This window comes from Diospyros lotus, chromosome 1, assembly GCF_014633365.1.
Source record: "Diospyros lotus cultivar Yz01 chromosome 1, ASM1463336v1, whole genome shotgun sequence".
Taxonomy (NCBI): Eukaryota; Viridiplantae; Streptophyta; class Magnoliopsida; order Ericales; family Ebenaceae; genus Diospyros; species Diospyros lotus.
In genome coordinates, this window is record NC_068338.1 from 29,360,269 (window position 1) to 29,376,213 (window position 15,945).

Here is a 15,945-nt window from a genome sequence, read left to right on the forward strand (position 1 = left end):
CTTGGGTCAACTTTTGTATCTTCAACGTGACTTCAAGCTTTTAGAATATGCGGGTTACTGCCTTAGAAATGAAGTTCCTTTTGAACAAAGCTCTTTCTTGCCTTGTGGACCCCCTTGCGTTTTGTTTTAAAGCATACACCAGATGTACCCAATTCATTTCTGCCTGTATCCCTGTGTTTTCTCCAATGACCTTTCTCCTTTGGATGGTAGATTTAGGTGCAAAAATGTATTTGTTGATATTCCATGTGAAGGATTGATAAAAATTATAAAGGGTAAATTACGCTAACAATGCCCCTCTATTTTCAAAAATTACAGACAATACCCCTTGAGGTTAAAACCCTATCAATTTATCCCCTACTGATAGATAACCAAAATGCCCCTAGCATAAACTCCCATCTTTCTCTCTGGTGATATGGGGCAAAAATTCACCCCATGGCAGCAGCAATAGGATCAGATGGGTTGAAGCCATTGGTGCTGCAATGGGGTTTGTGACAGTCACATTTTTTTTTTCCTTTTTCTTTCTCTTTCCTAATTGTTTAGATATGCATATTTGTATATATATTTTTAGTTTATATATATGTATGCAAATATTTATGTTTATACATAAATTTAGAAAATATATTTTCTGTTTATTCATTGTTTCTTATATATATAGATATTTAGTTTAAATATATATATTTAGAAAATAAATTTGTTAAATTATATTTTCTGTGTTTATAAATTAAATTATACATGATTTTTTAATATATTATTTATATATAATTGTAAATCTATATATAGTTATATATATTGATTCATTATAATATATTTCTTTTATATATTTATATAAGGCCTGTCATTAACCATATATATTCAATTTTTAGCAGCAAGTTAATGACAGGGTGTTCATTGTAGTTTTCAAAAAAATAGAGGTGGTCTCTGTAATTAGACAATACCTCAGGAGTGGTCAGTGTAATTTACTCAAAATTAAAAGATATGTAACACTTTGGTCTCTGGCAAAGATCTGGCTGAGGAGTGTAGCTTGACATTTGCAGTCAACCTAAGATCTTGTAGTGGTTTGTATAGTGAGAACCGATATTTATAAGGTTTTGCTGGAACCTCATAAATAAAGATTGGATTGTGGACTCATCCATAGATGGAAAGAAAGCATGCCTTTTGGCTGATTGACTTGTGTTAATCAGCCCATTTACAAGAATAAAGGAGACGTTCAAGGTTTTGAAAATTAAGTAGGATCAAGTTAATGAGACATACTGTGAAACTTAGGGAGAGGGTAACTTGGTAAGGGTTAATAAGAGAATGCAATGTTTTTGAAAACTAGTTTGGCTTTATGCCTAGTAGGTCAACAATGAAGGTATCTATTTACTAAGGTGTTTAATGAAACGCTCTAGAGATGCAATAACATCAATCATAAACCTTAATTCCTCTAGGTGGGAGAAATGTTTAAAGATAAATAGAAAATTTTGCATATGGTATTTACAGACTTTGAAAAAGCCTGCTTAGTCTCCAGAAAAATCTTGTGGAAGGTTTTGGAGAATAAAAGAGTTTGGATTGTATATGCATAAGTTATAAAGAGCATGCATTATTAGGCAAAAAAGTATGTCAAGACTTGTGGAGGAAGGAGATTCTGAGGCCTTTTCAATTATGATTGGATTACATTAAGGACTTGCATTGAGCCTTTATTTTTTCCCCCTTTTGTGGATCATGGATGAAACTCGTGAGGCACAACCAAGAAGTGTCTTGGTGTATATTATTTAAAAAAATATTGTTTGGTGGATTGGACAAAATAAGGCAAGAAGGCATGGATATTACGCCAGAAATATAGAGGAATATATTAGAATCTAAAGGTTTTAAATTTAGCAAGTCAAAAATTGAATTATTAGCATGCAAGTTTAGTAAAATTGAATTGTGGATATCATTGTTGTGAAACATAAAGATCAAGTTATTCCTAGAAAATAGCTGTTTAGATATCTCAAGTCAATGGTCCAGAAAAAGAGGGAGACTATTGAGAACATTACTCGTAGAATTAAGGCAAAATAGTTAAAGTTAAGAAGTGCATCCACATTTATGTGATCATTAAATGTCTTTAAAGTTAAAAGGAGAGTTTTATTAGACAACTACAGAAACCATATTTGTTGTATAGCTCAAAATGTTAGACAATTAAAAATGAGCATAAATACCAACTTTGCAAAATACTAGTGTAACTAAGATGACATTAAGGTGGATGTGTGATTATACAAGAGAACACAAAATTAGAAACAATCAATAAGATTGGAGTGATACCTATTGAAGATAAGATACGCAAAAGGCAATTAATATGGTTTGGATGTGTGAGAAGACTGGTAGTCGCACCTGTGAGATGAGTGGATGAAATAGAAAAAGTTCGTATCAAATAGAAAAGAGAAGACCAAAGAAAACTTATGGAGGGATATGGTGATAGATAAATATGGCTAAAGATCTAGAGTCATCTAGCCAAACCCATCTAGTGGAATTAAAGCTTGTAACATTTGTTGTTCACTTATGCTGGTTAGGGATCTTCAAAAGTTGCCTGGGGCCTGGCCCATATCCATTGGTTTTCCACCCGTCTCCATCCTCATCGTCATCCAAGACCTGCCGCCAGTTCTCCTTACTGCAGGGGCTCCCTCTCTCCAAGCCTGGTCTCTTTCTCTTCTTTTTTTTTTTAGGTCGATTTAGTTATTAGTATTCTGGGGTTGTGTGTAGGTTTTTATAACAAAACTACCTATATATGTACACAAAGATTTGATGCTCAGCAAGCAATTGTCATCATCATGGCATCTTTTGATCTTCCTCAAAGCAAGTTCCCTGTGATATTTGGTTTAACCTGAATTTTTGCATTAAAGAAATCAAGTTCATCCCAAACATATAGCCTGTCCATGTGCTGGATATGACTGACTTCTGATCACTAATCTGCCCTTCAATTTTGACTAGAAATATGTTTCCAGTCTGTTTGATTACTACTTTTTGAGTTTTGATTCGTATACTTGTCCTCCTCTTGAACAGAGTTGAGCAGGTTCAGCAGCTGAATTACGGGTTAGATCCAATTTTGCTATGATGAAGCATCAGCCTCTTCTTCTGGTTCAGTCATGTCTATGGTGGTGATCCTCGAGTTAAAATGTGAAACTGGAAAATTTTCCTCCACAATCATCTTTTAAGGGTGATGTAGACTGTAAAATATTTTCCTGCAAGTGCAATTAATGCATTTTTTGAAATTATGCATGAAGGCTCGTATAGAAATTTTTGGATCCTGATCTTAATATAAAGAAATATAAATAGTATTTAATGCAAAGGGAATAATTTCACGTAATGGGTCTGTTGTGTCTATTTTTTCCCTGGTTTTTATTTTATGGGCAATCAATCAATCTGCCGTAGCAAGAATTTGGTGGATTCTGTGCATCATAAACCGTCGTGGCAGTGTGTACTAACTCTGGTAATCATTTGAAACATTGTTTGTTTTCTTCGATTTGTGGCACGGTCTGCCAAAAAGGCACAATTCAGCCCGGCCGTGGCCCGTTTGGCCAGCTAGACCTGTGTTAAATTAAAAAAAATGGGAAAAATACAAAATAGATAAGAGAGAACTAAATACGATTAGTTTATTTACATTTGTTGCTTAGAAATTTGAAGTTGGAATTTAAATCTTTTTCTGAAATTAAAAGATGTTACAAAATAGAGTAAATTATACTGTTATTTCTTAAATTGTACGTTATGTAAGAAATGTTTATTATATTTCTAAAATATTATTTTATGGTGTAGAATTAAAATAAAAGTCAACTCTCAAGTATTATAGTTTAAAATAAGTTTGATATAATTTTGTTTATGTTTTACAACATTTTATATTTTTATTTAATTGTAAACAGAAAAATAAACGTTTCAAAAAGTTTACATAGTCTGGCCCATTTATATGGTCCCAAAGGCAGGATCAGCACAGCAGAGCCCAGCCCTTCTGTTAAGGGCCATAGGGATGTCTCTGTCCCTCTTTTGAGATTTGGCCCATTCCAAGCCGCAAAGAATTGGGCTTATGGGGAGGCCAACCGCCTATTCGTTTGGCATCTCTATTTGGATAGTGTTAGATGGGCTTTTAGGTTTTAGAAGGTTAAAGAGTGTTCGAGGGATTCAACAATGTTCTAACATCTCCTAAGTTTTAGTACGTGCATTAAGAATGATCAAGAAAAGAATGTTAGAGAAAGTTTCTCTTAAGTGTGTTAAGAACGGCCGCACTGAATATAGACTAATCAATCTTCCTAGATGCCAATCCAATTAATCGGTTGTCGATGGCTCAGGTAGCGTCTAGGTGTCTGCATCGCCAAATTTTCAAATGTTTTAAATTAGGATTTTTAAGTTTTGAAAAGTGAGAATCGACCGATCATGGAAGTCAACTGCTTGTGATGTGCCCCAATTTCTCTCTCTCGCCGCCGTCGCTATCACCACCGGTCGTCTCTTTCGACCCTTGATTTTCCAAGTTCCTTGGCCTCTTGATTGTCGCCATTAGTCGTCTCTCTTGACCCCTAATTTCCCGATTCCCCTTGCCTGTCACAGCCAGTCATCTCTCTCAACGTGTTCGTCCTCTGTTCTCCGGTATCAATATGTATAGCCATCACCCATTTATGTATATATATTATATATATAATATAAGTTTAATATTATATATAATATCAGTTCATATATTTGTTATATATATAAACTTATATATATTAATTTTGATTTATCTAAAAATAACATAAAATTACATCAAAAACTTAAAAAAAAAAAAAAAAACAGCAGTCCCCTGGGCCCCACTTATGCATCCTAGGTGCTGGGCCAGGCGTCCTAGGCGCTAGGTCTCAGGCACGCTTAGAGTATTTTAAAACACTGCTCAGTAGACTCCAAAACCATAACAAACAAGCCGTAAAAAAAAATGAACCAGGATCAGTATAGAAAGAGAAGTGAAGCATGCACAGAATTATGTCACCCAAAAAACAAAAACAAAAAACAAAAGAAAGTAATTATTTTGTGGCATATATCTATGTTATAGAGGTTAAGCATTAAAAAAATGAATTACAAAGATTCAGAAGTCCCCTAACAGATTTTTGCAAACAAGGAAAACACAGCTCGAACAAAAGAATGGTAAACTACATATATACAGTTGCAGATTATGATTATTTGAGATGTTTCAATTTGGATAATCACATACTGTTATCTGCATTTGGGGGTCAGCCACATACTGCCTGATGAAAGCCCTTCTCCACCAAACCTCAAATGCTCTCTGAATATTGGGACAGTCATCTCCTTTGTTCAAAAACCTATCGAACCAATTCAGCAAGATGCCCTGTTGCTGCGGCAATGGCAGGGTCAGAATTGTCTGGCTTAGTCCATCCTCAACCAATTTCTTGTCGATGGATCTACAGGCCCTTCTCATCCACCCAAAATCCTCGTAAAGAGCATCCAGCCATGTCGACAGCAGACAATATCGGACTTCCTTTGTCACCAAAATCTGCCCTCTGCCAATCGCGATACACAGTTGCGCAGTGATCCGGCTGATTTCATGCCGATACATGGTGGGAATTTTAGAATGGAGAATAGCAAGCTCGTTCTGATCTGCCCACAACTTCACAAACTCATCCCCAATCTTTTTGTTGATTAGGATATCAACAATCCACTGCATGTTGTCTGCTTCTCGAGCTATCTCGCCCATGAGAACCCCTCGGTCCCGCCTGCTATCATCCATGGATGTCGCCTCGGATAAGCAAAGTATAAGAGAACTCAGACATTCATGACAGAGGTGGTAAAGGGTTTCTTTAGAGATATCAAGTCTGTTGCTATAACTACTCGGGTCGTGCGTGTCTTCTCTGAGCAGTCTCGAAATTAGGATTTTCATTTCTCTTCGGGCTTTATCATCCTTGGCCTGTAAAACACCAGCCAATAGCTTCAAGAAGATGTCATCGGCTCTTGAAGATGTCGATGCTTCATCAGATACTCTCTGCAGCACTTCAGCTGCAGAGTGCTGGAGCCGGAGGTCAGCTAGGTCAGATACTACCTTCTCCTCTTCTTCTTCAGACCAAGGAGCGGCTTCTAAATGCTCCAAACAAGACATTATCCCGGCATCAAACATTATTGCAGCCGATACCTATAATAGGGCAGAGACTCAATGAATAAGGAAAAAAATGAGCATATGGTTTTCAACTGATCTACCGAAATGAAGAGGAGGGGTGCTTTTCAGTTTAACCTTACCCAATTTTCATACCCAACACAGAGTTAATTCCGGCGCCAAAAAACCAAAAAAAAAAGGATAAAAAAGCCATGTCGGGCAACAATTGGTGCTAACATAGTGACTCAATGAATACCTTAGAGATCACAAAAAGGCCAAAAATGAGTAAATCAAGAGAAACATACCATTATATCTACTAAACAAGAAGTTAAAAACATGCTTGCCTTGTACTGATCTATTTAAACTAAATCTGATTGTTCCTACTCCCTTGCTTTTCCAATAATTGATTACTAACAATAAAGGAAACTTCCAAGCTTCTGTTCCTCCTTCCCTAACATAGTGTTCGTTCTCTGTTGTTTTACTTTTCTACTGCAGTTTCTCACCAACCAAACAACACCATTTCACCTCAAACCATTTTCTTGGTCAACCAAGAATCACAAGCCACAACTACGAACCCATTTGACAGTTACCTAATTCAATTGCATTATTCTAAAAATGCCTCAATTTAGAAATCAAATCACCACTAAATTACTCAAAGCACTCTATATTCTAACAATACTCAAGAGAAAATTACAGATCAATCAAATAATGAACAAGCATGATAACAATACCTTCAATAAGCCCAAAACCTTGGAAACCTCTTCACCCATCAATCTCCTCTTCAAATCATCACAGTACATCAACACCACTGTCTCCACGTAGACTTCCACGTCATCACAATCACATATCTCCACCGAATGCGCCGCCGCCGATCCGCCGCCATCCCGGGACGAGAACTTCTCGGCGAAAAAGCGGCTCCGATCAGCCAGGACCCGGCGGTGCACATCCATCGAAACCCGAAACCCGTCGCGCCCGGAAATAGTGAGTTTCACGTCCCCGAACCCGCCCCAATTAGCCGGGTTCCGGAACGGCGCCGTTTCGAGCACCCTGGACACCCTCTCGTGGAGCTTGTGGCGAGCCTCGGCCGACTGCTTCGACTCCCGGGTCTGCTCCTCCGACATCATCTCGAAGAGGGTCGGGCTCTGGCGGGCGGAACGAGAGGGGTTCGGCGACCGGGTCGAGTCGGGAGAAGGGGACGACTGCGGGGACAGAGGAACCCTAGAGACTGAAGCTTGGGCTTGGTTTGGCCGTGAAGTGGGAGGAGAGAGTAAAGGATCGGAGATGAAGCCTTGCTTTATCATGGCCGACACTTCTTTCGACTTCTTGTAGGCGAGGTTATTCTCCGAAGCCATTGACAGAGTTCCGGTTCGATGCAGAGAGAAACGGAGTAGAGAGGGAGAGAGAGAGAGAGAGAGAAACGGAATCTTGGATCTGGAAATGGTGTATAAAAGGTGGGAGCCAAAGTGTCACAGTATTTGTTTGTTTTCAATAATAATAATAATTTAAACAGGTTTTCTTTCTTCTTTTTATGTTTTTAAGTTTCCAACTGTAAAAACGGCTTATCAAAGGAACGCTTAATGCATGTGGGACAACCCACCAGACTTGTGCCACCGCTAAATTCACCAATTCAAAATTAAACCAAATTAATATAATTTGTTAATATATTAAAAGAATCCTTAAAGTTGGAAGAACTGAAAGTTACGAGTGAGGAAAAGAGATTGGTATATCAATAAATTGAATTGAAGCCACATAGAGAGAGAGAGAGAGAGAGAGAGAGAGAGAGACAGAGATGATATTTATTTGCAGAAAATTAAGAGTTGCACACCTAACTAAAATCATGCCTCTTAGCGGCGGACCCGGCATTTGATGATATATATTATTATGTATGTGTGTATGTATTGACTTGGCCCAATGGATAGGTAGATATTATGTCTACTTATATAACATAATACCATAGTCATAAGTTTGCTTAATTATACAATCTTAGTAATTATTACATGCTACATTTGAGATGATGGACCTATGTTAGTTGTGTGGTCTTTTAAAATATAATTTTTTTTATTTATATGAGGTGTCCGAATTTTATTTAAACTAATTCTCACGGGCGAATAACATTTTCTCCTGATGTATTTTCTGAATAAATTTGATGTAAACACAGTTTATATACGACATTCAGTATAATAATTTATTTTCTAATCTTATTATTATTTTCTAACTAAATATTATCTTTTAATAATAATTATATCTTATCATACTAATTTAAACTTTGATATTTTATATAAAATTTTAAGTATTTTATATTATATCATATTTTATGGACACAATTATTTCTTATTAAATTGAGGAGAGAAAGAGGGGGGAACCAGCCCCAATCAAGGGGCGGGTATCTTTTCTAATCATTTTATATTTTTATTAAATAATAATAAAATATTAACCAAACAATCAATAACTTTAATTAAATTTATAATACCATACTTGCTTCTTATTTTTATCAACAGTACTAAACAAAACAAGACAAAACACATCCCCCCGCCCATATCATAGGCAGTGCTTTTGTACTGTAATTGTTCTGGGCATTTTAATTATTTATTTATTTATTTTATACATATAAAAAATAAATGATGTGATGGGCACATTTGGCACGCCAGAGCCAGAGTGTCATCTCTTATTTAATATATGAATTTATTTATTTATTTATTAATTAATGCGCCACGCACCACCGCTTGATCGCGTGATGTCATTTGGCTCATTTCGCTTCCGTCCGCTCGCTTGCACTCAAAATATTCCCTGCACTGCACTTTCCATCACCTTATCTTATTATAACAATTTAACTAGCTCTCACCCGATGCACAAAAATTTATATGTATTGAATTTATTTAAAATTAATAATCATAATTTTTATATGGATAAATAAATACGACAATAATGAAAACTTAAAAAATAAATATAGTAATGTGATACATTTATTTAAAAAGTTAATGCATCTCAAAAAAAACTATTATAAATTTTGAAAAATCTCTTAAAAAATTACATTTATCATTGAATTTGTCTAGCCCCATCTTTGCAAGATTTTTTAATTTTTTTTTACTTTCAATTGGGTTAATTTCTTGATGTTTTCTTCTACAGATTGTTCGTTTGTATTTCCACAAACGAATTTATATTCTCTTTTGTGTATTTCTTATGTTCTTCTGCTACTCTGCACTGTAAATGGGTTTGTATTTTTCTATTCTTCTTCATTGTAAATGTATTTGTATTCTCTCTTGTGTGTATTCCTTCATTTGCATAAACGTTGTTCCTCTGTTGCTGTAAATCAATTTGTTTCTATATCAATTTTTGATTTTGCACAATTGATTTTCAATTTTCAATTTAATTAACTCAAATTAGATCTCGGTTAGTTCGGTTTTGGTTAGTTGAGATTAGTCGGTCGGCTCAGTTTGATTATTACATGCGGGTTGGTTCGATTCGATTAGTATTTTTTTATCAGTTCGATTCGATTAAATTATAACCGAATATACACCCTAAACTGGCCCACTGTAAATTCCGTTGGTGCAGCCTGGCCCGGCCCAACTTGTAAAGAAAAAATCCATCTCCCGGGCGAAATCTGTTGGGCAGAAGCACGTGTCGTTTCAGGCGTCTGGTCAGAACAAAAATGTGCACTTCATCATCATATCCCGTCTTCTTCTCCAACTCAATCTGTTCCAACAATGGTGAAATTCGTAACAAAATTAAGCATAATAATAAATGCATAGCCCCCAACTTCCGAACCATTTCGTTGCCATTTCAAGCATTTGGCTTGTGCAGGTCGATTCCTCGTCACTCTTCCAAGAAATCCAGATCGGCTCCGGCATTTTCCATGGCCGCGACGTACTGTTTTTTTCTCGATATCCCTCTACTTCTTTCGTCGTTTGGTTTATAATTCGATTAGTTCGGTTTGGTTTTTGTGATTTCCGATTGTAGTTTGTGTTCTTGGTAGGGCTAGTGCCGGCGAAGTTCTTCCCCCTGCTCTTGGTTCCGCCTCCGAGCCCCCGCCTCTTTTCGATGGAACCACAAGGTCTGGTCAATTTCAGATTATTCCTCTTCTTTGTCTCCGTAATGGCTAGATTTGGTCTCCGTGCGGAACCTGTCTTGTTCAAAACTTTAAATTATACCAAATTGATGTATGATTGTTGCCGTTTGGGATGCAATTGCCGCTTTCCAGTTCAGATCCAAGCATGTGTCTTCTTGCCTGATTGTCTCAGTGTGTTTTCGCGCATCATCCGATCACTAAGTGTATCTTTTCTTTCTTGAAGGCTGTATACCTCTTACATCTGTCCATATGCTCAGCGTCCCTGGATTGCAAGGAATTACAAGGTTATATTTAATTTATAACAACTTATTCTGTTCCATTTACTCTCTTTTTATTTCAGTGATGTGGTTGTTACTGCAATTTTGGATCTAACATTTCATCCTTCTGATGTTAGCAGGGTCTGCAGGAGAAGATCAAGTTAGTTCCTATTGATCTCAGAGACAAGCCTGCTTGGTATAAAGAGAAAGTCTACCCATCAGATAAGGTTTCATTTTCACAACCATAGTTAATTGTTTGGGAAATACCCATGTTGTAAAAAAATCAGGTTTTTACAACATTGTTCTGCTTCATGTACATGTGATTATCGTTAATACAATTTTGGTTTGCTTTAATGTGTATTTTTGAAAATATTGTATTAACCATTTGAGCATTTTGAGTAGCTATTTTTTAAATGATCATGGCGTGCTGAAACTTTTTGATGAAATAGTCATCTTTGAGCAGCAACTGAAAATAACTTGTTGAAGATCATAATTTGTCATGGATTTAATTTTGATGAAAATATGTTATGAAGACCATAATTTATCATGAAAATATTGCATGGATTTTTTTCTTAAATCATAATTTTAATTAGTTATATATTTTTTATTTAATAAAAAATAGATCCCAGTCCAACTGCAGTCCAGTCCAAACATTGACCATTGACCATTTGCCGTCTTCCCCTTTCCAGTTTGATACCAGTCTAGTTTTTAAAACATTGGGAAATTGAATACAAGATAAAAATTTGGGTGGCAAAAAAAAATCGAAAGTGATCTCGAATGAGAAACAGCCAAAATGATGTCATGCATTAAGACACATTACAAACACCGAGAACCAAATTGGTTTTTAGAACTAACTTTTCTGCCCCTTATGGTGTGTTTGCTTTCTAAGCCATTCAGAAAAGTTATCTAGAAGAGTTTTCAGCAATTGTTTTAGGATGTACAATGTTTCCTTAAATCACACAGTATTATGGCAGAAAACTTGAGAAAGAGAAATTGTATGTTGTACAGAGGAGGTTGGTGTGAGATAGCAAGGTTGCTTCTGCATGGTGGTTTGGAGAATAATACATACACACACAATGCGCTTTAAAGGTTTATGCCACATCACTGTCTTGATCATTCCCGGAAATAAAAAACATCAAACACTGCCAAAGACCGGTTGCTGGACTGCTTGTGAAAGAACAGATAGCTTCTGTTATCCACCACTTGTATCCTTCATGATGTCAGGGCATTTTAACAGATGATGAAGTGCTCACGTGCTTTATGTGCTTTCTTTGTCCCTTTTTTTTCCCTGGTGTCACTCTTTCTCTGGCTGTATAATCCACAATTCTCCTAATGCTCTTGAAACTTGGTACTTACCATGTGTAATCATGTGTGTTTTGTATGAGACTCTTGCGCATAATTTGTGCAGTTACTTTTTAAGACAACCCCCCTATTCCCCCAAGAAAGGAATTATGTTTTGACATTCTGGATTTTCCACCCCAAAAACTTTCCTGATGTTCCTCATTCTAAAATTGCAAACAGATGTGAATCAGACTGGTGGAGAAAAGTACCAAATATTATGAGACCCCTTGTCTGGATTCTGATATATTCTGTCTTTTCTTTCTTCCTTTTGAAAATTGTTAGGTGCCATCACTGGAGCACAATAATGAAGTCCGAGGAGAGAGTCTTGATTTGATAAAATACATTGATAGCCATTTTGAAGGGCCAGCACTTTGCCCTGATGTACGGAGATTTTTTACTTTTTCTTTTTTTAAATCCAACCTCTGCTGACTCATAAATTGGAATTCTAAATTGGGTCAAATGTCTGTAGGATCCCGCCAAGAGAGACTTTGCTGAGGAACTGCTCTCCTATACAGACACCTTTACTCAAGCAGCAATCAAATCTGTGAAAGGAGATTCTGAAACTGAAATCAGTAAGATTCAAGTTATCAATTATTTTTGAGTCATATAATCTTAGAAAAAAAAAATCATCCCTTTTCGTGAGTCCTGATGATAGGACCCTACTGCTGTTACTACTCCTTGCTAGGTACTGCTCTTGATTACCTGGAAACAACACTCTCCAAATTCAAAGATGGACACTTCTTCCTTGGTCAGTTCAGTCTAGTAAGTTGCACTACCAATTATGAACCCTCTTTTGTGTGTAATGGTCTAGGAACCATTAATTAACATACACTTCTCCAACAAGTTGGACCACAGTGAATATAAGATGATTTTTAGTTGAAGTGTTTAGCTGCTTATTCTCTTGCAAAAATTCTGAAATGCCAATATTTGATTCCACTGTCATCTAAAAATTATTGATATAACTTCTTGAGATCCAAATTATGTTATTCTTGTGCATATTATGTGCGATCTAATTTCCTTTCTGCATTGGTTAATTTCAGTGGATTTCTTTTTCAGTCTGAACTTCTTTTTTCTTTTCTTTCTTTCTTTCTTTGTTTTTTTTTTTTTGGCTAGATCAGTCTGCACTTTTTTGAGAATGAGGTTAGATGTCCTACATAAAGCCATTCCCCACAAGAATGTGGCACATGAGTTGCTAATCTAAACTTTTTATCCCTGCCTCTAGATGTGTTTGGATCTTATAGTTGGGATTACTGTCCTTGCGTGGTCTCCCGCCACTCGTGTCCTCAATTTCGACAAAGGAGATAAATCGCAAGTGGAGGATTTGTCTCACTGCGTAGGGCAAGGAATCGAACTCACGACCTATTAGTGCGAATCTCAACTTATCGTGGCTCAATCACTTAACTTGTGCCTTGGGAGCACCTGGATCTTATAGTTTGTTAGATTGGATGTATTAGTAGAACCAAAATTTCCACTTGTACGTTAGTGTAATGAAATCTTCATCACCATGCCTGCCTTTTGTAATTTAACTTATATGTTGCAGGTTGACATAGCATATGCTCCATTCATTGAAAGATTCCAGCCCTTATTATTGGATGTAAAGAAATACGATATCACTAAAGGAAGACCTTTGCTGACATCATGGATTCAGGTTTTGTATCTTCCACTTACTTTTTGTGTACAGCTTCTTTTCTGTGACTGGAAATCAACAAGCAAACGTATAGCAACTGCTGACCATTTATTAAACTGAGATGCTAAAAATGTCTACTTTGTTATCCAGTCTGTGGGATGCTTAGTGTAAGCTATCATATTTTTTATCTGGAACAACACAGAACATGCATTCCTGAGTTTTGGTTCCATGAACTCACAAGTTACCTTTAGTTAGCACTTTTGGATTATAAGAGGTATCAAAGCCAAACCTAGGACCACTACTGCATGGGTGCAAATCCAGAAAGTGTTTTGAGACTGACTTGGGTCAATTGAGATATGAGATTTCTGGCCTGGTCAGGGCACTAGGAAATAGAGGAGAGTTTGTCATGATCCAATCTCATATCCTAATATACTGGGGTCTTAGGTATATTATTTGAACCCATGAACACCCATAAGTCATCTTCAACTAACACTTTTGAGTGAAGATCAGTGCGCTATTATAGATGTTGCATGTGTAGAAGCACATTGAATTGAGTCCTTATGAGGGGAAGTTTTTTTTTTTTTAAATATTTGGGGAAAGGTTGATCAACGCATAAAAGTAAAGGCTAAAATTGGAACCTCACAACAAAAATGTTTGAGGGTTTGCTGGAAAAAGGTGGGTGTATCATCTCCTGGAACTTCCCAAAATATCAGGGTTAATTACTAAAACAAGGAAACAGCATGATTGATACCAGGACAGATGAATTATATGGCTAATGTTTTCTGTTGGCATGTCCCTAAATGAATGGTTTAAAACACTCAGGCAGAGTGAATTTCTGGGCAAGTTGGAAAATAAAGCCAGGTTTGCGTTCTTGCTTTCCTGATAGTAAGCCGGTTTCTGTATCTCAATGTTGATGAAGGTCTGCTGTTCAAAAAAATGAAAACCAAACATAAGAAGCACAATAGTGTCTCATTCTTTATTTATTCCCCCCGTCTATATCTATCTAGTTCAGGAATGTGTCTGGAAACCTATTTGTTGAAGATACAAGATGTTATTTCTAGTCAAGCTAATAATGCTCGATTTGGTAAAAGAGGAAATCCTAATCAAGGGTAACTCGGAACAACTGACTTTCTTGTGCTTGATGATTTCTTAAAACCGTTTCATTGGATGTGATTCAAAAATGAACGTGATTATTATGACCTTCAAGCTGAATTTTAGCTCCATCCATCATCTAATTATCACTCATTTCAATTGATTAATTGTTCGGATCATTATGCACATACCCCTTGTGTAGGAAATGAACAAGATTGAGGCCTATACTCAAACCAAACGGGATCCTGAAGAACTTGTTGCCGTCATGAAGAGACTTCTATCGGTGGACCTCTTACTCAAGTCTTAATACTTGATATCCTCAATGATTTTCCTCTTTCTTGTCAATTGAACTTACTTGATATCATCGTGATGAAAGCAAATGGAAAAAAAAAACTCTGAAACACTCTCTGATTGAAGCTTCTGCATTTCTTTGGCAGTTAAACTGAAGATCTAGCTTGACCACTGCTGGAGATCAGTTGCTTCGCTGCAGTTAGAATCACACTACCGGAACAAATTGTAGCATGAATATCCATCAAAATAAATGTTTAGCTGCAGAAGACATTATGAGAGGCTGTATGAGCTGATGGTGATTAATCCACATGTTACTTAAAATATTCTCCTAATTCTGTGGCAGACTCAATTTCAGGGTGTTTAGTTTGATGTCTAGCGAAAGCCAAACAGTAGCATTCAGTCTAGTTGACTGAGTTAATTCATTATGGCATTTGGGACATGAACTGTTTTAGGAGGTGGAGAAATTGGTTCCTGCAGAGCTGGCTGTGGAAGAAGTGATTGAACAGATCACGTGCCAGTTTTTCAACTCCCCATCACATTCCCTGTTTTTTTTCTTCTTTTTTTTCTTTTTCTTTTCTCTTCTTTATTTTTTTTATTTTCCTTTATTGATGAGAATTTGCATTCATTATTGTTTTTTTTTATTAATAAGAACTCACATCTATTATTGTAGCGTCTGAATAAACTCAATTGGGGCAAGGCCATATCAAAATGCCACGTGCTATATAAAAACTAGTCATAGTAATGAAATTCTTCAACTCCTTAGAAAGGGTCCATCCAAAAAATTTAAAAAATAAAAAAGGGAGAAGACTATACCATAGATACTATGTATTATTTTGTTAGTCATGCCATTAATTAAGTAATAATTTTATTATTATTATAAACCGTTATAATAAATTCTAGTAAAAAATCATACCAAAACTTGATTTATAATAAATAATGTAAATGGCAGTGCAACCATAACCAAGCAAATAAAATTTTTAAATTCATACCAAATATAAGCATTAACAATGCTCAATCTCAATGTGTTCTCAGTCTCAGGTATAACAAATATTTTTAAAAATTTGAGCCCATTTACCGATGATTTAGAAACTCAATTTTCTTTAGTCAAAATAAGATAACCTCAGTTTGATTCATTTCGATAATTTTACATATATATAGTATAGTAATTATACACAGAAATAAACATTACCCG

At 36.1% G+C, this 15,945-nt stretch overlaps 3 protein-coding genes across 4 annotated transcripts in view; 2 read left to right on the top strand and 1 right to left on the bottom strand.

The window, feature by feature from the left end:
* Positions 1-3,304, top strand: part of LOC127806224 (DNA-directed RNA polymerase III subunit 1) — an 88,767-nt gene extending 85,463 nt beyond the window's left edge. Inside the window, exon 27 of the mRNA XM_052343370.1 lies at positions 3,019-3,304. Within this exon, the coding sequence (XP_052199330.1) occupies positions 3,019-3,070 (52 nt within the window). The 3' untranslated portion in view covers positions 3,071-3,304. The remainder of the gene's footprint in view (positions 1-3,018) is intronic.
* A 1,678-nt stretch (positions 3,305-4,982) lies between these two features.
* On the bottom strand, positions 4,983-7,524 carry LOC127795648 (BTB/POZ domain-containing protein At5g60050). The gene is made up of 2 exons (XM_052327457.1): positions 6,811-7,524; positions 4,983-6,118 (listed from the first exon to the last, which is right to left on the bottom strand). The coding sequence occupies exons 1-2, from the start codon at positions 7,429-7,431 to the stop codon at positions 5,165-5,167; spliced, it is 1,575 nt and encodes a 524-aa protein (XP_052183417.1). The 5' UTR covers positions 7,432-7,524; the 3' UTR covers positions 4,983-5,164.
* Positions 7,525-9,680: 2,156 nt separating this feature from the next.
* Positions 9,681-15,286, top strand: LOC127791875 (protein IN2-1 homolog B-like). 2 transcript variants are annotated; one of them, XM_052322043.1, is made up of 10 exons: positions 9,681-9,943; positions 10,059-10,130; positions 10,369-10,429; positions 10,543-10,629; positions 12,026-12,124; positions 12,213-12,315; positions 12,429-12,505; positions 13,284-13,391; positions 14,665-14,745; positions 14,900-15,286. In XM_052322043.1, the coding sequence occupies exons 1-10, from the start codon at positions 9,729-9,731 to the stop codon at positions 14,906-14,908; spliced, it is 912 nt and encodes a 303-aa protein (XP_052178003.1). In that variant the 5' UTR covers positions 9,681-9,728; the 3' UTR covers positions 14,909-15,286. The 2 variants fall into 2 exon arrangements, with proteins under 2 accessions (XP_052178003.1, XP_052177995.1); XM_052322035.1 differs by having other exon boundaries at positions 9,682-9,943; positions 10,053-10,130.
* The last annotated feature ends 659 nt before the right edge of the window (positions 15,287-15,945 follow it).

Bases quoted from the DNA above. Each gene is read 5' to 3' on its own strand.
- LOC127795648 (XM_052327457.1), bottom strand. From the start codon at position 7,431: ATGGCTTCGGAGAATAACCTCGCCTACAAGAAGTCGAAAGAAGTGTCG. The intron at 6,119-6,810 runs GTATTGTTATCA...GCCCTATTATAG, and splicing joins AGGTTTTGGGCTTATTGAAG to GTATCGGCTGCAATAATGTT.
- LOC127791875 (XM_052322035.1), top strand. From the start codon at position 9,729: ATGTGCACTTCATCATCATATCCCGTCTTCTTCTCCAACTCAATCTGT. The intron at 9,944-10,052 runs GTACTGTTTTTT...TGTTCTTGGTAG, and splicing joins GCATTTTCCATGGCCGCGAC to GGCTAGTGCCGGCGAAGTTC. The intron at 12,316-12,428 runs GTAAGATTCAAG...ACTCCTTGCTAG, and splicing joins AGATTCTGAAACTGAAATCA to GTACTGCTCTTGATTACCTG.